General features: G+C 41.3%; 1 protein-coding gene across 1 annotated transcript in view; it reads right to left on the bottom strand.

Moving 5' to 3' along the window:
* Positions 1-7,423: 7,423 nt before the first annotated feature.
* HHIP (hedgehog interacting protein) overlaps positions 7,424-22,577 on the bottom strand; it is a 75,525-nt gene continuing 60,371 nt past the window's right edge. The window contains exons 10-13 of the mRNA XM_024568940.2: positions 22,063-22,193; positions 18,707-18,788; positions 10,066-10,214; positions 7,424-7,700 (exon numbers count right to left, since the gene is read on the bottom strand). Coding sequence (XP_024424708.2) covers positions 7,507-7,700; positions 10,066-10,214; positions 18,707-18,788; positions 22,063-22,193 — 556 coding nt within the window. The 3' untranslated portion in view covers positions 7,424-7,506. The remainder of the gene's footprint in view (positions 7,701-10,065; positions 10,215-18,706; positions 18,789-22,062; positions 22,194-22,577) is intronic.

Here is a 22,577-nt window from a genome sequence, read left to right as displayed (position 1 = left end):
CACTGGTCATGGCAGAGCTGCGAAGTCAGGGAAGGGACGGTGAGGAACCCCGATCTGGTTGGAGAGACCAGAGATGCACAAGAAACAAAGAGGGTGGCTACGGGCGAGACCACTGGGATGGGTTCTGAGATGGGGAGGGCAGAGCCCAACGGAGAGAGGTCACTGGGGTTGCTGGGCCACAGTGGAGTGAGTTAAAGGACACTTCTCCTGGTGGCACACTGCCTAACTTAAAACTTCTAGGGAGTCACCCACACTAAGGGGCTCTGTGAATAAGCTTGTAACCCATTTTATTCTCTTAGAAATAGTCATAGAGAAAGAGCTTTTCCTCCCGATGAATCAGAGCTGTATTTATTCAAGGAGAAAGGAGACTAGATGAAAGCATTTTGTTCTAAAGAATACTGGCAGATTTAATACCCATGTTCAAAATAGCATACCTGACCTTACATAAATACTCTTGATGGGGTTAATGGGAAGCTAAGTGGCAAGGTCAGCAAAGTTTGGGGGAATCTGCAATCCCCTTTTCTCATGCCCCACCCTCTCTACTTGCCTCTCCCCTGCTGGTTGGGCACTCACTGCTCCAAGCTGCTCTTTTACACTCTCACTTAATTCTTACTTACTTGAGAAGATCCGATTGAAGTCTTTTACAACTTCGAATAAATTGAAGCCAATAAAACATCTTATGGCTGCCTCATATACCCATACAAAGAATCTGACCTTCAGTATCGGCATGTATCTGGGGGAGTAAAATTTTAAAATTGGAATATGGAAAATGACAAAAGGCAAGAATATTCTGAAGAAGTAGTTTGGGTACAGAGTATCTAAAATTGGTGTTCATATTATCAGGATGAACATTTAGGAAAATTTCTAAATAGTAAAATAAAAAAATAATTTTAAAATAGCACATGTATATCAGGTCATAAGATAAAGTTTAATACATTTGATCATGTTAAAAGGCACAAAACACAGTCAATCTAACCAAATTTCAGGCATGCATTTACATAAATATATTAAATTAAGAGAAGAAATTGTACACTTAAACATCCTTTTCACCTAAAAAAAATCATTAAATCCACAGATCAACAATAAAAACCAATTCTCTGCATTTACCACTTCAAGATACAGTTGTTCTATTTTAAAGATAACACAAATACACTTGTTAGAATTTATATGCATTATACATATATTATATATTACATAGATAGTGTGTATACATATGTCGTGTTTGTACAGATAGATAAATATATATACATGGGTGTGTGCACACGTACAGGTACACACGGAAGTACTTTAGGCCATCTGTACTCCTAGTGCTGGATGCTAATGCTGAGCTGAATTGGAGCTGGTTGGGCGTGATTAGTACCTTTTGATTCAAACATGTTTACCATACCATTGGGCTCACAATCCCCCACGATAAATGTCCTTGCCTTTTCTATGTCACATCATCACACTAGGCACCTCAATAAATATTTGTTGAATTAATGAATGGATGGATGGCTGAATAATAGAAGGCTGATCAAAGAGAAATGTGTATTGTAACAACTTGGTTAGATAAATCAGACTAATTCAAATTTAGAGGGATTATCTGAGCCAATGACTTTGTGCATTTCTTTTCAGATGAACATTTATGGAAATCCCAGCTAGTACATCCATCAGCTCTGCTCCCGCAAACATGCACCTACTTTTATGCTCATTCACACAACCTCTGCCTTTCGTTAATAGGAATTCAAGCAAGGATTGGTTCTGGTATCTTCTGCAGGTGAGATTATGGACAAATCACCCTAATTGTCAGCACCCTGAAGGAAAGCGAACAACTAGGAAAACCAAAATGTATTAGAAGAATGATAAAGTCAACCATTCTTTAAATCTGCACCAAGTTAATCCCAGATAAAGCCCAGAAAGACTAGGGAGTTTCTTTTTAGATTTCTCTTATGCTTGTTCAGGATAATAATTCAGTAATGTTTTCAGATGGGTTTCTTTTAAATAAATAGTCTTCTTTCACATATCCTAGGGAATCAAGCTCCTAAATTCCATAACACATCAGTGTCATTGACCTTGTTACTACTTAGTTCTTGGTGGGATCCGTGTCCAAAAATGTCCTGTCAGTGTATCGGATATCTGATAAAGTTGTCAACTTGATTTCTCAATAATAGTATCATGAACAGAATGTATTAGTGTATTAAGTAGTATTAGGCTCTATTATACATGAAATCTTACCTTATTCTAGGAAAGTTATATCTCAGTTTTTAAGACTATGATGTAAAGAAATATCCAAAATATGTTTTTTGGGCATAGACTATCCAAACCTGATTATACACTGTTCATGTGAATGGAAAGTGTTGGCTAGCTGTTTTTTAGTTCAAAAGGAAATGTACAAGGACTGGTTACTAACTGTGAAGACAAAGTTATTTTATATTTAGCCATTATGGATCTTCCATCACTGTTAGTGCTTTGTTCTTTCTATCCTATGGGCTAAAATGTCTTTTTAACTCAAATATTAGAGTCAATGAAGATACCTCACCAAACTTTTAAGGTAACTTGCTTATATGTGTGTGTGGTCTGATTTTAAGTAATACATCACCTACACCTGCAAAAACGTCCTGACTGAAATGTGACATCATTTCATCCTGACTTTGTGAAATACATGAGAGGTAACCTTAGAATTCATATTGATCATTTTTTTTTGGTAAATTACTATGTAATCTGGCTAAAAAAAGCAGTAACAGGTTTTAAGCCTAGTTTTTTGTTGATACAAAGGATCCATTGGTTATTTTTTAAAATTTTTTCCAACCAATTTGTATATGACCTGGATAAAAGTAAGGAAGGTAAGTGGTAGATCCGTCTTGGGTTGGCATTTAATGAAGAATTTAGGAGACGTGCTAATCTGATAAATGAGGAAATCTCTCACGGCTGCGCTACACCACGCCCTCGTGTGCTCGGGAATCCCTCTTCCTCTCCCAAACACTGATTTTAAGGCAGCTTCCAAAACTTACGAGGACATATTTAAGAGAAAGAAGTGTTGAAGTTGGCCAGGACTAGTGTTTGACAGTTTCTATGGCCGTATTTTTAATATCGGAATGCTTCTGTTCTTGGGTTTCCCACCTTCTTTGACGTTCTATGCAGTTTTGGGTGTATGACTAGTTCGTGCTGGTGTGGTGAAGAGAAAGAAGGTAGGAAAACAAACACATATTTCTTTTGGATTTTCTAAAGAGGAGCTGTCTGCAGGTATCGCCAGCATTCCTAATAGCAGGCCCACTAACTCCCTGGGGGTGTTATAGAAATATGTACATTTTCTGGGTGTGAAATGTGAGTTCTCTGCAAATTCAAGTCTCATCTGAGAGGGGAAAAGAAGATTCTAACGTCTCCACTGAGGAGCTATTTCTTATTCTTTCCTCATAGATCTGGAATAACCTTCTTCCAAGTAGACTGTATAGATGTAAATGGTTGTTGCTTGAATAGGGAATAGCTACTAACTTTCCCTACTGTGAGCTGAGGCTCTCTGCTGGGGATGTTTGCATGTCTTTTCTGTGTCTATGGAGGAACACCAGCTGCACCGGGGCATCTGGGCTGGTAGTCAATTTCTGCTTTTGATCATGTCTTTCAGTGACTGTCATAGATCAGTCCGGGATGTTCATATTTATCTGCTGGTCTTCATGATAGAAAGTCCGAGCAAATGTGAGACCAGGAGAGGCTACTTTCCAGGAAAGTAAATAAAAGATCATAACTGGCAAAATCAATAGCAACCTACCCCAGGACATCTTCATTATGGGTGTATTGAGGACATGTTTGTTTAGTTAAAAAAACAACAGAAATAGAGAAGGGAGAGGTTAAAAGGAAGAAGGCTATACTGGGGTGGGGATGGAGGTGCGGGGGGAGAGAGAGAGAGAAATAGGTCTCATAAGTAACATTCTATAGAGATGCTCAGAAACTTTATTGCACAGCCAACTACAACTGCCTATGTTATACCTTATTTTTTCTCTTAAAAATTTGGACTTGGTTTCTCTTTTATCTTTTAAAACTAAAAGTTAGACTGATAAAAGTTTAAATTAATGTGTCCCTTAAATGACCCTAGGTGTAGCATCCAACCTCATGCCTTAATACCTAGTAGGCTTTTGTATATGATTCAGAGATACAAACACTATTAAAAAGAAATATATTAAAACTGTTAGTACATTATTATCTAATTATTTTCAAAGAAATAAATACAGAAGAAGTGCTTGTTCTGAAGTATACAAGTGAAAAAGTTTTCTATTTGGGTTGTGTGTATATACTGGTGTGGGTTCCTTTGCTCTTTGAGAGATAATACCTTAATCTGAGAAAACATCTGAGTACTCTTTGTGATAAAATAAAATATATTTTTTATAATAGCCACATTAAAACAAAATTCCAAGAAGGTATGGATGAAAGTACTTTTTATCACCACTCAGGTTTCTGAAATCGTCCCTTCTTTTCACTTTAATAAGGTGTCAATTCTGTGTTCTTCTCATCACCATATATAACTGGCAAGAAATCAAGGTTCTATAAACTAGGAAAAAGTGTGGTAGAAGCCGTGGTAGAAAGTTTTTTTCCAACTCTTTATAACCTACCATAGCAGCATTTCATATTAAACTGACACCCAAGTATTAAGCTCTAGAGTGGACAAAGGCATAGCCACACACATGTGCCCACTCCGCTACTTTATCTCACGCATCTGTGTTCACAACGAGGACACTGTTCTCCCATCTGGATGGGGTGCTTTTGGAACCGAGTTGGTGCAGACGCTGCCACTGTGTGATGGGACAATCGCTTTTCCTCAGCTCCAACTTTTTAATCAGTTCCTCTGAGTCCCTCACTGTGAATCACTGAACACAATTCTCCAGCCACATAGTTTAAAAACCTACTTGAAAAGGTCCAAAGATTTTGGAAATGACCACTGCGTTCAAAACGCACTGCCAGCAGTTAACCTCTGCTATTTAGGTCTTTTCTGAGAACGGAAAGAAATGACCTTCCTTTCTTTGCCTGGTCATAGTATCTGCAGGCCTTGCTCTCTTCCTTTTTGGAAGATTTTGGTCGTTCACTCCAATGACTCACAATAGCAAAGGCAATGACACCTGGGGTGCATGTGTTCCTGGGGAGAGGCTGGTGTCAAAATGTGGGTCTGGTCAATTTAATACAGACATTTTTAAAGAGGAGAACTAATGGCGCTACCACACCTTGTTTTTTGAAAGGGTTATTTTGGAAGAGGTGGAAAGATTAAGGACGTAAGAAGAAAGGCTGGATTTTCAGATTTTGCTCCATCTATAGCAATATCGTTATTGTTTTCAGTGAAACGACGACTGGGAGAACGTGTAATAAAACTGCACAATTTGACAGATTCAGACAGCTGGCTCCCTCACAAGAAGTTCACATTTTGCTAATGTCACCATGTTGAATAAGGGACGATTAGATGGTAAGGTTCATTTACAAAAATGGTTGTCAGGACATTTTTTTTTTTTAATTGTAAAACTTTCTGTGATGGAATTCAGTAAAAGGGCCACGAAGAGAAAGCCGTGGAGACAAAAGGCCGCTATTAACCTACAGATGAAGGCTACTGCAGGGTTCACTGCAAGATTTGTCACACTGTTGGTCCAATGAAGTGTTAGCGTGACTAGCAGGGACCACCCCTTTTCTGGGGTAAGAGGGCAATTTGGTCTCCATGCTCATTTAATCCTGAGACTTCTTTGAATAGACTGTCAATTGAATCTAAATTGTGCAAAATTATGCATGCACTTTTTAATGCAGGCTATTGTTCACTAGGCACTGAACCAAGATTTCTCAACCCATTTCCATTTGGCATGAGGTCACTCGAAACTTAAGTCATCATATATGGAAGACAAGCACAGTGCACTTAACCAGTCTCTCCACATTGTGGTCCCTGCATCAACGCTCCCTGTGCTCGAATTGCATCTCTCCTGCCTTAAAACAATAGAGAATTACCAGTGACGAGATTTCATTCTTTCTCATTGAAGTTCGTATTCCTAAAAGTAAGGAGCAGGTTTGGAAAGTCAGCCCATGCTGCATAATCTGGACTCCTCTCCAATTCAGATTCCAGAGGAACAACTGTTTACTGAAGGGGTAAACAACCTACAGAGGGTGTGCGTGTGTCACGATAGATATTTTTTCAGTAGTGCAAAGAGGCCTAACAATTTTGTCACAATCCAAACACGGAGAGCTGGCCTTGAAAACCGTTAAGGAAAATGTCTATCAGTTTTTTTGCAATTGTAAGTTAGAACATAGCATTGCTTTCAAACCCTGGACAGAACATTTACAGAAATTTATTCATACATTCGCCATGGAGGATTTTCATCGAGTTCTGGAGGAACATATACACGAAAAGTCATATTTGGCAAGAATTATTATATTAAAAACTTGTCCGAGTGACCGCTTACATAGCCAAGATTTGTTTAAAAGAGTGAGCTCTTGTCCAGTGGGGTGCGACTGAGTGTGCCATCTGTGACCTTCTAATCACACACACTGACGGTCTCGCTACGGTGAAAAGCACTTGACCCATGTTTAATGCTGGAGTTTTGTAAGGGTTGGCTGTTTCCTTGCTTTCTCATCCGTCGTTAAGGACTGCATGCTGGCTCAAGGACCCACTGCTAGGTTAGGTCCACGGCACACTTAGGACTGTTTGCTTTCTCACTCCCCTTCTTTCCAATTAAGTTGGTGAAAAATGTAACTTTAGTATTTTACAGGACAGGGTAAAGGTGTTTCATCTAGGTGATGTCTATATTATAAAAATAAAATAAAAAATATAAATATGTAACACAAACCCAGTGCCTATTGTTAAATAAAATATACAATAAAAGCAGACCTTTTAGGAAGATTGGTTTTAGAATATGCTGTTATGATTTAATTATAAAACACTTGAAAACAATCTTGATATTAAGCTAGAGTAACCAGATTTCTTTGCCAATAAAAAGGTAAGTGCATAACATTCTGTAATTGGATACAATGATAAAAACGAAGATTACAATTTTATATCAAGTTGCCCACACTGAAATCCATCAGGGAGTTCTGAAACATTCTCACATTATAGTCCTTTAATATAAAAATATTGCCCTTTTTATTAGTTCCATCAGATTGCACGGTAATGTTTCAAAACTCCATTAAAGTTGACTTTAGTTATTACAGACAGAAAATTCCTGGGAAGTCAAATAATCTCTTCTGGTGACATAAAAATGCCGTTATCAATTTACAATGGAATTTCTGTGTGAATTGCTCCACACAAGGAAATATAATTTTTAAAACCCATCTGTTCTGCAGCCACACGCACACCCCGGGGTTGTGAGTGGGTGCGTGTCCGTGCGCATGGGAACAAGTGCGCCAACACGCACACACACAGAATCCGCGTGTATCTGGAAACTATTTTTAAATTAATAAAAGAAAATGAAATCACAGGAGTGTGTAGCGGGGTAACAGTCTTTCTTTTTAATGACAGGGTAAGAAATAAATGCCCACTGGAAAGGAATCTTCCAACAGTCCCAGAAACTATACAATGTAACTTGTTAGATCCAGCAAATAGGATGTCATGTCAATGATCTGGTCAAGAATACCTGCCCTGGTCACTCGGCGGACGTCTCTGTCCACTTGTTCACACTGAGGACCGAGATACCCTTTCTTACAGAGGCACTTGTTGGGTCTGATGCAGACTCCGCCATGGCGACACGCTGGCTCACATTTTGCTGGGAGGGGAAAAAAAAAGCAATAAAATCACACTCACACGGTGTATGTCAGAAACAGCACACATATGTGACGAGTAAAGGAAGGGAGGGAGAGAAGGCGGGAGCCCGACACAAAATGATCCAAAGATAATGAAGACAAGGAGGGAAGAGCGCTCTCAGACCTACAGTTCTTTGGGGGCCAGACCTCCGCAGAGAATGGGAGATGTTTCCAGAGAAGCATACAGATCACGGGAAACAAATTCGATCCCTTGCATAACCGACTCTTTAAAACGAGGATTTCAGTTCTTTCAAGCCTCGGCTCCACGAGGGCACTTCCAAGTAAAGCTCTGTGCCTGCTCCACCGGGGCCGGGCCTCGAGGTGAGGAGGGCCTGGCCCACGAGAGAGGCCCCCAGGTTTGAGCGTCTCCAATGCAACATAAGGGGACGGTCAGTTCTGAACTCTGGCTATTTGGAGTGTCTACCACTTGGACTCCCCAGGATCCCTCCTCCTCGCTCCCAGCAGGGACCCAGCTCAGGCTTTGTCTTGGTGCACTTGGAAGGTCCTTCCTGGGTCAGTGCAGTCGGCCAGTCAAGGACATTCTTTGCAGTCCTTTTCAGGGCTACTCTACAGCAGACATCCTCCGCACAGAAGGACCTGACCACTTCAGTATTGGTGGGAGGGCAGAGATTTACTGCTAAAATGGGATGGAGAGAGCAAAGTGGGTCTGTAACGTAACTGCCTTTTACTGATCTGCTAAATCTGTGTAGGGTGTGTAGCCCTGTATGCAGAGTCGAATTCCTTGAATGCATTTCCTTATACGTTCAGGGGACAGGGTCACTTTAATCTTTGCAAATGCATGAATCAAAATCCAAGGGAAGAACAAAAAGGAAATGGGTTTTTTCCTCTCTTAAATTTGTGGGAGATGAGTCAGCTATGTGAGTATAGGAATAAAATTCTTGCTTGGATCACAAATGTCATGAATGGTTTACTTTTATAAAATGGGTCTGGTTTATCTTGTATATTCAAATTATTTAAATTGAGTTAGTGGAAAAATTAAAGTACTTTATTGAAATAGAACTCCATGTTAACTCAGAGAATATCTGTGTTCATTTATATCACTTATTATTATTATTAATATCTATGATGGTGTATATATAATGCCACCCATACTCAAATAATTGGTTTACCTTCAGTTTAAACATACTGTTGCTATAAGGCACTCAATAAATATTTGTTACCTGGTCGTTTGAGAAGTTAGGCGAAATGCAAAGTGAGGAAGACGACAGAATGGACACTATACAAATGATGCAGAGAGAGTACATATTGTCAGGCATCAGGGGGAGCAAAGTGAAGACAGTATCAGAACTTAGAATATTAGTGTAACTGAACACCGACTGTTATTTTTTTGTCAACTAAGGAAAAGGTGGACAGACTGGGACATATAAAGTGTGAGCACTTGTTTTAAATAATGAAATTACTTAATTTCTGTTGGATTTTAATTCTGATAGCTCTTTGCTGGCTATGTAACCATACTATCAATCAATCATGTAACATTATTAATGCTGAAACAATTTAAGCTTACAATGCAGATTGTACATGTAGCTTTGAATGTTGGCCACTTTTTGTCACGCAATATATAAAGTAGACAAGTTAGGCTTGTAATTTTTCTGTAACAAATACATGGTTAGGATTTAAAAAAGATAAAATTTATGAATTAAGAATGGGGCTTTTCATTTTCATTGGCAAGAGATACTTTAATATTTGAAATAGCAGTGATAAAATTTTTTGTAAGCAATATGTATATGCTGGTTGTTGAAAATGTACTTTTTTTAATCCTGATGGCAACTTTTTCCCAGTTTTATTTGAGAAATAATTGACATACATACATCACTGTATGAGTTTGAAGTTTCTGGCATGCTGCTTTGCACGCCAGAAACTTTAAATAGATTGTGAAATGATTACCACAATAGGTTTAGTTCATATCCAACATCTGATATAGATACAATGAAAAGGGAAAAACTATTTCTCCTGAAAATGCATTTTCAGCAAATACATCTTCAACTCCAAGTATCTAAATTTACATAGGGTTTTTTTTTCTTTTTATTTTACACTAAGTAGAATTTGAACATCATTGCACGTAAATGAGGAAAACCCCAGTCGAAGGCAGAGGAATCCTGGGATGCCTCTCCTTGCTCTCTCCGAGCATCCGCACACCTGGTTGATGGTTTACAACTCCTTCAGGAGCAGACCAAGCATTAACACTACTGGAAATGACTGATGGTTGAGCACTCGATAATTCTAGAAGAAATAACTTAGTGTCACGTTCTTGAGTCCCTTAGGACCATCCCATGCCCAGTGTTTCCCGGGGACAACGGGAATACTAACCGATCCTGCAGAAGTCCCCTTCCCATCCTGGGCTGCAGCAGCAGGTCCCCGTGGGGGTGCAGTAGCCGTTGCGACAGAGCCGGGAGCACTCGGAGGCCAGCGTCTGGGCAGGCTGCACGGCCGCTCTGCACGCCTCGGGCACCAGAGGTCTGTGTCAGGAGACAGGGGTGGAGAGTGTACTTTGGCTGAAAGTCAGTACTGGGATGAAATCTAGTGACTTTGTAGCTGACAGAGCCTATCTCTTGCTTTCTAAGCAGACTGTTCTTTTAAGTGACTCAGAAAGATTGGCAACTTTCTTTCTTTTTGACAACTTTCTAAGAATAGAAAATAAACTAACCAGTTTTACACCAGAGAGAACATGACAAACACCCTAAAAAACTTTATCATGATCAAAATAATTAGATTAAAAATGTAGTCATACGGATATTTTACATTTACTGGCTATGAATTTCCAGCAATTACAAATTTAAAAATAAAGATGTATAGATATTTTCTAAACTTTCCCCCCCAGATCTACAAAAACTTGTAGGACTAGTATCTGAGATGGGTTTCACTCGCTATTGACATAGTTGGCAGTATCGCACGGCCGAAGGTATCCATCAGAATGAATGCCCGTAGCCTAAATAGCTTGGGAATCCATTTTTGTTTCAGTTTTACACTTGTTTTCAGACACTTCTTTCAGCCTGAGTTTCTTGAAGGGCTGTCACACTGCGTATGTGAGTGTGTGTTTTATTGATGCAAAATTTCGACTCCTCATGCAAAGAATCATATGCACACAGTTGAGTGTGTATATACACGCTTAAAATTTTAAGATTTCGTCCTGCTACGAAGAAAAAGAATGCTATTGGTTGGTAGCAAAGAGAAACATCTTATCTGCCGAGTAAAAAGTCATAGATTTCCCTTTAATTGCCCTGTAACTGCCATCGTTTAGAGAGGACTCCGGATGCCTTCAGAAGACTTTTATGGTTCCCGCTGCGTCTGAAAGAAGAGGCTGTCTTTCGGCTGCGTCGAGCTGAAGGCATGAGCATGCTGAACCCCTCACTAGCGAGGGCCGTTGGGAGAAGAGGTGTGTGCAGTGGTACACTTCACATCAGTCCCTGGTACCTGGGCCGCAGGGCGGTGAGAAAGGAATGCAAACAAACGTCCTTGTCTGCCAAATGGCCATCATTGGGCGGCCAGGGCCGTTGGGTTCCTTAAGTACCATATCAAAGAAGGTGATAATTATAGGTCAGAACCACCGTAAGAGGTAAACGATGTAGCTTTCTGGGAGAAGAGAATAATTAGGCCCTTTAGACGCAGTCTTCCCCAGTTTTGCTCCTATGGGTACTGAGAACAATAATAATTTGGGGGCTGACCTCAGGCTGTTCCTACCATGACTCAAAACCGTATTAAGAATACACAGTGACTGCTTTAGCTTCTCTCACCCATAAAAGTCCCAATCTAAGTTGAAAGTACTGTGTTTTACAACTAATGTGACAATTCAGAAAACCCTCTTACATCTATTCAACCACTTATTTAAATATAGAAATGGTCCATTTCCAGAAAGGTCCCTACGGCATTCCATGGACCGAGCATAGTTTTACTCCGAAAACGTTAATGGATAGTTCCCATGTGCTTCCTGGGAGTCTTTCTGGGGGTAAGGGCAGGGTGGGGTAAGGTGGAAAGCACGCTCAGTGGCTGTGCCAAGCAAAGTGGGGGCGTGATCTCTGCCTTCTCATTGTTCTTGACTCACTCTTTCTTCCTCACTGGAAATTCTTACTCTGTGAGATGGTGGTGGCATTTGTGACCATCCAAGGAGCCAATTGTCAGTAGCCATGAAGTCCCTGAGTCACCTGCCGTGATCACTGACCAAGTGGCACTGAGTAAACAGGTGTCGTTCAACGCTGACTGGTAACTGAGATTCTGTTTATCCAATTTCACTTGTTATCCAGTAGTCTGCCCTTTCTCTGACTCATTCAAGAAGGGAGACCCAGAAGTAGAGTGTGTCAAAAACATCTTACATGCTATGTGGGACGCAAAACACGGAGGTGCGTCACTCATGTGCACTCGACAATATGGCTTGTACGCCCGAGCAGATGCATGTAAAGAGAAGACCCCATTTAGACCAACGGTGTCGTGGCTCCGGTTAAAGGACAGCAACCCAACGGTGCTGCTGCGTGAGGCAGAGTGCAGGGGCGTTGCTTCATGTGGGGATCCACCGGGGAAAGGAAGTGGGACACGAGACCAGCACCCAGTGCCGCAGAGCAGTTCCCCAGGGCGGCTCGCTGACCCTTGTTTGCACACCAACCCTCCAGTTGGACTCTCTGGCTACTTTGCATCAAACATTCATATATAGGGAAATACAGATTTGGATGGAATTCTAACTTGTATTTCTGCCTAAGATTTAGTAAATGTTTATCAACCTATGGGTAAAATTATTTTATACTTAGGCTTGTTTACTTTTGCTTACATACGATGGTGTGGCTGCCACATAGTTTTATTTGAATACCTGGGACAACCATCTTTTTCTTCCTTTATGAAATTGACAATGAACATTCCTCACTTAGCATGTCCAATAGATTTTCTCTTTCTCTTTTAAACTGTTATTCTCTTGAGAATATGTTCACCTGAAAATTATATGAAACTCAGCCCGTTTCTCATAGGACTTCATTTCTCTTAAAGAACGGGTTATCCTCTCTTTTTCCCCCTCCCCATTGGAACGAAAGCTTTCTGAGGACAAAACCTACGTGTTCAATCCTCTTCAAGCCCAGTCATTACTTGGACAAGTGCTGTGCTGTTCGTGGGAATGAGGCATGAATAAGACACAGTCCCGCTCCTCAGGGACACGCCACGGGGAAGACAGACGTGCAGACTCCAAACTGGAACTCAGTGCGAGCTCTGTCTGCTATGACAGACGTGCAAACGAAGTACCACAGGAATACGGACGAGGGAGCAGTTAGTGCGGGACTGAGGGATGTTCTAGAACGATGACATGTGAGCCACCAACGTATTCTATCTCTTTCAACCACTTACATTCATAGGAGCTAGGGAAACACTATACAGGCATCCAATGGATTTTTGTTAAATGGAATTGAATGCATACCGTAGAAACTTTCTCAAGCACTTTTTCTGGACTGTAAATGACATGAAGATAAACTCCCAAATTTTGATGTTACACGTTTTGATTCATTTGTCAATGTTGACAAGAGCAAGTCATTGAAGCAACAGATTTTTTAACGCAACTAAAATGAATTAGTTTTAAAAAATGATGCTCATATGTAGTTTTTTCTTTAAAAAGTACATTTTCCTCTAGAAAGCATCTTTTTACACATTTCTGTGGCCGTTTTATGAGAGATAAAATCTGCCTTTGTCTCAAGCACTGCGTTATCTGGTGACATGCCCCCTTGCAGCAGAAGTAGAAGATACTCAGGTTTGGTACTATTATCTTCCACCACAGTTCCAGGCAGGGGACAAACATGGGGACTCCAAGAAGTGCTTTTCAGAGTTTTCAACTCCTTAACAAATGAGTCTCATTTTGAGGAATACATCCTTCATTTCTCATATTCTCCATTTTATGTCTTTTTAACCAATACCATGTATAAGTGGGAATTCGATCAAGTTTTCATAGCAACGTGTACAATTATGCTAGGAACTGATACTCCAACATTTAAAATGGGTAGTTTAGGAAAGACTATAATATATATAGTACAGATCAGAAAAGTCCTTTGAATGCTGTGGACATAGATCACATCTCTAGGAAAGAACATACATAGAAGAAGAACGATATAACCATTTAAAAATAACATGGCCATTAAGTAATATTCTCATAAATTACAATGTTATATAATCTTTTCTCTTTGAAACAGGCGTGGTCTCACATAGCATTGCCTGGACCACAAACGTCTGGTTCACACATAAGCATGCGCAAATCTTGGTAAAGCATGAATAAAATTCCGGTCATACTTAGGCCATTACTATCTGTATTGTATGCATGCTCATCCATTTGGTAGAAATTTTTACTTTGCTCTCGCCCCATTTTTTGGTAACCTATCTTTAAAATGTCAGGTGCTGTATTACAGCTCAGAAAGGATTTGTCCATTGAAAAGGCACTGCGCACCACCCCATAGACTATGGCTCCTTAAGAATGACAGATAACCTGGCAGGTATACCCGTATTTAGTTGCTGGCTATGTAGAAAAACAATAAGAGCGAAAATGTGGGCCATGCTGCCTTGTCATTTAGACCTCCAATCCGCCGTGCTGAATGGATTTTTATAGGGCATATACTTGTTCATGACCTCTAGCGCTCAGAAATTCTGTCATGTTTGAACACTAGTCCCTGCTGGAGCCCGTGTCCCTGTTAATAGCTGAGGGGTCAATGGAGCTGCTAAACAGTTTGTATTACTGTCAGGGTGGCCATGAACACACCGCCCGCAGCAAGAGGACTTGGCAGCTGGGTCAACAGGCACGGTGGGGATTTATCAACCTAGGGGGGCCACTTGCATAAAACTTTGACTGATGAATTGGGACGCGACGGGCTCCTCGGGCTAAAGCCTCTCTATTATGCACGACTTTCTTTGGGATGGCAGAGCTGCCTGCCGCTCCCTGTGACATATGCAAGGGATAAACAGAACCGATTTCCTCTTACGGAGTGATTAAAAAAAACAAAACAAAAACAAAACCCTGCACTCTTCAGCATCCAGTATAATAAGGAGTAGGATGAAGATATTTTAAGAAAATAAACAAAGGGCAGTGAGTGGGGCCTTGGAGGGGAGCCATAGGGAGGAGGCAGGAGGAGCAGTTTTTGATATGGGTCACCCAGGAGTTGGAGGTACCACATTTCTGTGAAATGACCTCTCCAGCCTGGAATTTGCATTGTTAATTTATGGACGTCTGCAGGGAATGGTCTGTGAGGCTTGGTAGGGGAACAGATAAGCAATAGGTTAAAATGCAGTGAGACTGGGTCCTTGGTAATTAAATCAACATGATGAAGAGGAATTTTGTTGTACAAGTTCCTGGAGAAACAATCTCAGAAACATTAAAAAAAAAAAACCCGTCATTTGGCTTAAGGTCATCTGAAACAAAAATGAAAGAATCTTTCTTAAAAGTGCAAAAAAAAAAAAAGTGTTGTCTAACAACAAAGCCTGGGAAATTCACAACTCTATTAGAATTCCTCAGTTTCTGTCCTGCAGGAGCGATGCTGGACCCTGAAATGATTTCGGTAACAGCGAGCATCCAAGGCGTGTCTGGGGCGTTCAGAAACTAGGAGTGAAGAGCTCTTTACAGCTCTATGGGCACTTTTACCCTAATTTGGAACTAATACAACCTTAAATGTCGAGAGATCACCTGAAAGTGATTTCTTCCTGGCATGGAACGCACACCAACAATACTAAAGAATTTAATGTCTTTTAAACGTATTATTTAATGATCTTCATAGAACGCTGCAGAGAGGAGGCGGGGCAGCATGGTCACCGGCACCTTGCCAGCCAGCGGGCAAAGGGGCACGCTGCGGGAAACCGCTGCGGGCAGGGGCTCGCTGAGGGAGGGTCAGAGACGAGACCAGCTGACTCCTGGTCCTCCCAGGGGAGACTCGCTCCTACTCTTGACCAGTCTCGGGCCGCAATGCTAAGAGAAACTAAAATGACCGCCCAGCTCTCATGCTCGCTGTACTGGAATCTGTTTTCTGGAGCTGCTGGTGGAAAGAGCACCCCGGGTCGGGCATGCAGGACTCAGTACCACAGACCTTGGGGGACCCCGCGCATTGGCCCAACAAGCTGGCTGATCGGTATGGACTGGGGCCTAACCCCACTCGGCATGAGATGTGACTGCTCCGTTGCGTTACAACCTGGAGGCAAAAGTCATCCCTCTTTCTGAGTTTTCCTGAAGTAACTCCACAGTTCTAGTGAAGCCTTAGAGAAGCCTGCTTGTGTCCTCATTGAGTTTTCTTTTCTTTTTTTTTTTCATGTTAAACAATGGCATTTGGTTTTTATAAGAGGTTATCTGGCCACCCTCTTCTGAGAAGGAGGCCCACTGTACACGATTGTACACTAATGTAAACGGTTGTGTAACATGGAGCCTTAAACCGCACTGCCCTCTTGGATGGAGCCGGTAATGCTGGAACCTTGCCTGCTCTTGCCGAAATGACTTAAGAATATTGCATACGATTTATAAACTCCCTCATCTTTCTTAAATGTGAGCGAGTGGTGTGTGTGTGTGGGGGCGGTGTTGTGTAGGGGAAAAATAGAAACAAGCAATCCTCTGGTAAGAAAGTAACTTCTATGACATCTAACATAGAATATAAAAATTTTATAATTTGTTGTCCTTCTCTTCCAGGGCCAGGAGTCAATTGATGTTTGAAAGTTACTCTGAAAACATTATTCTAACAAATCCCGCTCCTCCACAAGAATACCATTAACCTAAGATTTTAATGTGAGATAGATTTTTGATGTAACAAGACATGTCTCTCTATTGTTTTTTCAGTTGATGAGGCTTTTTCTTTCATTTCTCCCTCAAAAGTTTTAGAAAAACACTCTGCTTTCAGGCAGACACCCTGAACACTGGGAGGCTAGTAATTAGCTTATGTTTTCAAAATAATCCTGCTCACACACACTAACGTGTGTACTTACAGAGAAACTGAACTCATCTAGGCAGAAATACTATAATAATAAACACTGGCATCCAAATCAAAACAATGTGAGCCCCCCACAAATGTTTATGAAAACATTTGTTTTCTTACAGTCGATTTCATTTCAAAGGGTGTGCCTATGCCCGCGTACAAGGACGTGTCTTTGGGACTCTGTCACTGCCCCCCACCTTCTGAAAACCAAACACACATCTTAACCCTGGCCCGCTCACCAGACACAGGCTCCGTAGTGGGAAGTCGGGCCTTTCAGGTATGTCACTCCGAGACCACCCTACTGGAGGAGGCCCTCGAATCACAAAGCCAAGGTCCCTTATGGCAACCCTGGTAATTAGACCCTAATAATGGGTTGAAGGTGTAAAATTCACCTCGGTGTACCACCAACAGACTAAACAATCCAGATGAAGAGAGAAAGGTTTTCAGGAGGAGGAGGGAGAATTAATTACACCACGACCAGGAAGCTTGCAAAAGCAAATCGGCTCTGACAAGCGTAATGGAAAAACAATGGTGATTTTGAAACTAATGGTATTAGATGGGAGTAGAATCCCTAGGCCTCATTACGACTCATTAGATTGATGACATTTTTATGAATTAACATTAGTTTGAATTTTGTTCTTCATATTGCCAACTTCAACCATCACAGAGGTGTCTGATATATTTTTTTTCATTCATTACTTTGCTTTTCACAAACAGAACATTGGTTTCATACTCAAGGAGGAAAAGAACACCACCTCCCCCTGGCCCCCCCACAGTACCTGTATAGAAAGTACCTGTACAGACAGGTACTTCCCTTACAGTGAACGAAAATGTGTACCATTAGAGAGGAACGCTATCACTGCGTGATCGAAGCCTGTATGCGATTCTGTGGAGAGACTGTTTAGAACTGAGTAGTCCCCTTTTTGGTCTGCAGTGCCAATGGCAACCTCTGTTTTTCCCAGAAAAGACAGTGTTTTGTGGTATGGAAAAAGGACAAGAATCTCCATTTTGTTAGTTGGTGACTTTTTCAGAAAAACGTACACAACTTACAACTTGCAAATTAAAAACAGAGCTAAATTATTGCTTTTAGTAAACTTTTCAGATTTCTAGAATTTATTTTTCTAAAAGACTTGAAATTCAGGAATTTAAATGTGCAGATGGGCTTATGAAGATAAGTTAGTGCAGAACTAATTTGAAATTCTCAGCGTGGTGTCGATGGGCTCCGGCATCTACTGGTGTTCAACAGTAGTCGTCTTTGTGAGTTACGTAAGTTCTGTAAGTGGTGGTTCCTCAACTTGTGGCTAGTATCTATTGGATAGTGTATAATTTCAGTGGCTTCTGATAGCCCAGTTTTGTCCATGAAGTTAACAATTGACTCATAATGATTCCAGATCATTTGAACATCGTGAGTATGTGTGATGGCTGAGTGTAGAGGCCAGGGGAGGGATAAATAGACTCTTTAAAGGATTATAACATTCCGATCTTCTTTCTGCTGAGGTATGTAACAAAACACTCTTTCAGTTTTCATTTGTTTCGTCACAGAAGCCCACATGCGAGCTGTGAGCTTCCAGACAGTTTGGAAATGAGGCTCAGATGTTGAACTGCCAAATTATCTTATCCTGATTGCCTAACAAAAGTCATAGTAAGCATCTGTAACATCTGCCAGCATGTTTCCAGTTTTCTAGGAAGACAAGGAGGGTTCATTGCTTCCCAGAGGAGAGCTGAAGCCACTTCCTCACAAATCCAGGTCCTCCTCTGCGTTTAACGGAGGACTCGTTCCACAAATACGTATAATGCTGATCCCTGATGACAAGAAGAATGACAGGAAGATGGGGTTGCAATAAGGCTTTTGGGTTTCAGCGTAGCCCAGCCTAGCCCTCATGGACTGCGCTCGAGGGTCCTCTCAGGGCAGCACATAGCCTGTGGACAGGGCAGAAGCATCCATCTTTCTTGGTTGTTAATTGCAGTTTGTCTATCACTAATTTGAATGCACAAAAATAATGTGGAGAATGACATTTCTTGACTTAAATATAAAAAAAAAATCTTACCTTTTGGGATCTACAATTTTGTAGAGTTTTCCATTGTGAGTCTGGGTCATGCTTTTACTACTTGATAGAATGTAAACTTCCCCTATGTAGAGAGAAATACAATAAATTAATCCACAGTATTACAAGGCTTTACTCCCTGTTCCCTAGCAGGTTATTTTATTTTTTAAGATTTTGTTTATTTCTTTTTAAAGAGAAGGGAAGGAAGAGAGAAAAAGAGGAAGAGAAACATTGATTGGGGAGACCTGGCCTGCGACCCAAGCATGTACCCAGACCAGTAATCAAACCAGCAACCTTTTGGTTCATAGGCTGGCACTCAATCCACCGAGCCATGCCAGCCAGGGCGGAGATTTTGTTTACACGGTACACGTATTTGTACACATGTATGCGGTTGTGTGTGCGTACACACACAGCCCCTCTCAGGAGATCACTTGCCTAAAGACTATGCCCGTTTCACACGTCCACCTTCACAGTGCACCCAGATTTTGCTCACTTCTCTCCGCCTCCCCCCCTGCTCCAGTGCAAGAGGATACTAACTTCTCGCCTGGATTACGGCCACAGCCTCCCATCTGATCTCCTGCTTCTATCCTGTCCTCCTATGTTTTCTCTCAATGTACCAGCCGCAGCGAGTCTTGTAAAGCAAGCGAGATCCCTTAAGTTGGATCACGCTCTTGTTTCCATGCCCTCCGATGGCTTCTGATCTCTCCCAGAGTGAGGGTTAGCTCTGACAGTGGCCTATGCTGTCCGCTCTGACCCCATCGGCCATGTTCTACCCACTTGTCACTCCTTTCTAGCCTCGCTGACCTCTTGGCTTCGAACACATGAGGCAGGTTCCTGTCCCCGGCTCCTGCCTCAGGTCCCGCTCCCTACAGATCACCAGTAGATTCACCTGCCCGCCTGCTTCAAGTCTGTGCTGACATACGCCTTTCCTGACTGTACTATTGAAAACCGCGCGGTCACAACCTCTAGCAATCTCTGTCCCTCTTCACAGCTAGTTTTTCTCCTAAGCACTTATCACCAATTGACATATAGTATGTATATATATTTTTAAAATATTATTTTAAATATCTTCCTTTAGAATATACATTTCATGACAACAGTTTAGATTTTTTTAATCTGCTGCTGCATCTGCAACACCTAGAACAGAGCTTTGCACAGAATAGAAGTAAATATTTATAGAATGAGTGCCGAATGGCAAGTTTTATCTTGATTTATTCTGCCCGAGACTGAAAGGTTTGATCACCAACGTTGTCATTGTTAATTGATAATCTGAGGCCAGATGGAATTGGGGTACTTCTTTTTAATGGTCAGCTTTTAAAAACAAAATAAATAAAAATCTGGAAAGAGAGAGGGAGAGAGACCTTGATGCTCAATCCCAACTCTAACCCTCGGCACGAGGCCGTGCTCATGACGATGAAATGTGACGGATGGACCCCCCCCCCCCCCCCCCCCGGGCAGGAGGCACCCACTCTGGTGGGTCACCAGCACTTTCATGTAATCCAGTGATGAGAGCGGATCACAGGAACGGGGAATTAGAAGCTGTACTAATGATTACACGTTTATAAGGCTTTAAAATTTATATTTGGTTCTCCTTCATGAAATAGTCCTCGATTTAGTCAATGCTTCTCTAGTCCGCTCCATTACTGTGTATTAAGCAAACCTTACTACTTTCGTCCTCCTGAAAAGGATGTGTGGGTTTACACTAAAAGCACAGACTCAACAGAAAAAGTAAAAATGAAGATAAAAAGCAAAGGAATGTAAGTGACAAATTAATATTTATTTTATCAAGTCCTTTAGGTAGTTTACCTCATTTGACCCTTTCAACAAACCCATTCTGATTTTATAGTTTAAAAAAAAAAAACAGACCATCATAATTTTTGTCTCAAAAAATGCAAAAATTTGCTCATTTTCTGATATGGCTCTTAATTAAGCCCAACTTCACCTTAAAGCATAATTAATTCAGTGAAAGTACATTTAATTATGAACTACATGAGACGTTGCAGCTTTTGGACAGCAAGGATTGCATGTGCTTCATTGTTGGCTCTGCCGCCAACAGAGTAGTCAGTGTGGAGAGACTCCTGGATGTTTGGATGTTTGAACCGGAGATGCTAAAAGAATGACTGATGGTGAGTCGTGCGCAGTAAGGACTGGGAGATCTGAATGCCTCAGTCACAACATCTAAACAGTCATCTCTAACTCTGCCACCAGCAACTTAATCCTAATTTGTATTTTAAAATAAGAGCATGCCAATGAAATTTAAATCACATAAATTTACGTAAAAGGGGTATCTTTCTGGTTCCTATGAGTGGGGTAGGAGAATATCAAAGGGAAAATTAATTGTAAAATGCTTTCAATGCTGGAACAAGAAAAGGACAGATTGGATTTCTCTTCTTTGAGTCATTATATCCCTGTGGTTCTGAAATACGTGTCATGCGTTTCAGGAATCTTGTCTGAGTTCCTCGTTAACCTAAGTAAGTAGCGTGCAACTATTTCTGATGAACCCTCTGTTTGCTATAGGAAAACCACATCTGCGCTTTTAGAGAAAATATTCTGAGTTAGATGGGAAACACAACTCGCGCTCAATACCGAGTGATCCATCTCCGATGTTAAAGGGGCACAGTGGTCCTGTCTGCTTGTGGGGGTCATTATGTTTGTTTAAAGGGAGTCACTATGAAAGTGACATTTATCTCAGAAGTTTAAAATCAGGAGCATTTCCACTCTGATCACATTCCAATTTCAACTTCTTTTTGCAGACATGTTGATGACAAACCAACAAATAAGTTGTATGTTATCCTGTAGATCATCAATGAGGAGATAACTTCTACTCCTTTGGAAAGCAGGTCTACAAACAGATTACTTTGCATAAATTTTGTGCCCTGGTGGACAAAATTTTTTTTGAAAATTAGGAAATAGAAGATAAGGTGGAATTCAGATTGCACCAAATTTTTAATTTATTCCAAGAGACGTGGATAAATGGAAAGGTTTTCAGATAAAAAAAATGAACAAATGACTCAGATGCATCAATAAATATCAGTAGACATTTAAAATTTTCCCTCTCTTCAGGACTCAAAACTTATCTTTTTGTTCCTGCCTCCCATTTTCCTGCATTGGTTACTTTCATATTTCTGGAGTGGAAACAAGATGTAAAGACCCCCACTCCCAGGCCCCCCTGCCCCGAGACAGGTTATTGAGAGAGAATACAACAGCGGACCATCTGAAATCTCTACAGCAGGCCACCTTTGCTGTTACAGTTCTAGCAAACTGAGGACCAGAGGGTTCTGTTTACTCTTCCGAGCAGGACACCACCTCTCCGGCAGGGGTGTGAGAAAGGAACTTGATAGGGACGGTCTGTGTAGTACCTAGTTCGTCTTCTCCAAATCCCAGCACGTGCCCAGAAAAGTATCCTCGACAGGAAGCACCGTTGCCGAGACAGAGGGGTTTCTCTTGCCATTGCCTGGTCGCGGGGCTTTGCTGGAGGGTTAAGAAATTCCTACAACACAAACATGCCATAAACCCACATGACTTTGCTTAAAAAAACACAATCAGATGTTGAAAGTAACACTCCATACATAATTGTTGTGCCACAGGCCTGGCTTCTAAAGGGAAAAATAGTCCACAGCCCATTACATGCGTGAATACTGTGAAATGCCCATGTGGGGAGAAAGTACTCGAGGATGAGATTTTGTTGGGGGGGGGGGGGCAGTAAAAAGTACCTGTGTCTGAGAAAAGCCCTCCCCTTCGTCCAGAGAATCCTACTTCCTCTCCAGGCCTAGACTCCACGCTGTGCAATTAATCAGAGAAACGGACAGGGGAAGACCGTGGGGTATGCTTTTCTCGTTCCTTGTAGCCACCAAGCAGATCAGCTCTGCCATTG

The sequence above is a fragment of the Desmodus rotundus genome, chromosome 9, assembly GCF_022682495.2.
Source record: "Desmodus rotundus isolate HL8 chromosome 9, HLdesRot8A.1, whole genome shotgun sequence".
Classification (NCBI taxonomy): Eukaryota; Metazoa; Chordata; class Mammalia; order Chiroptera; family Phyllostomidae; genus Desmodus; species Desmodus rotundus.
The sequence above is the reverse complement of the archived record's forward strand: the minus strand, read 5'-3'. Positions and strand labels throughout refer to the sequence as shown.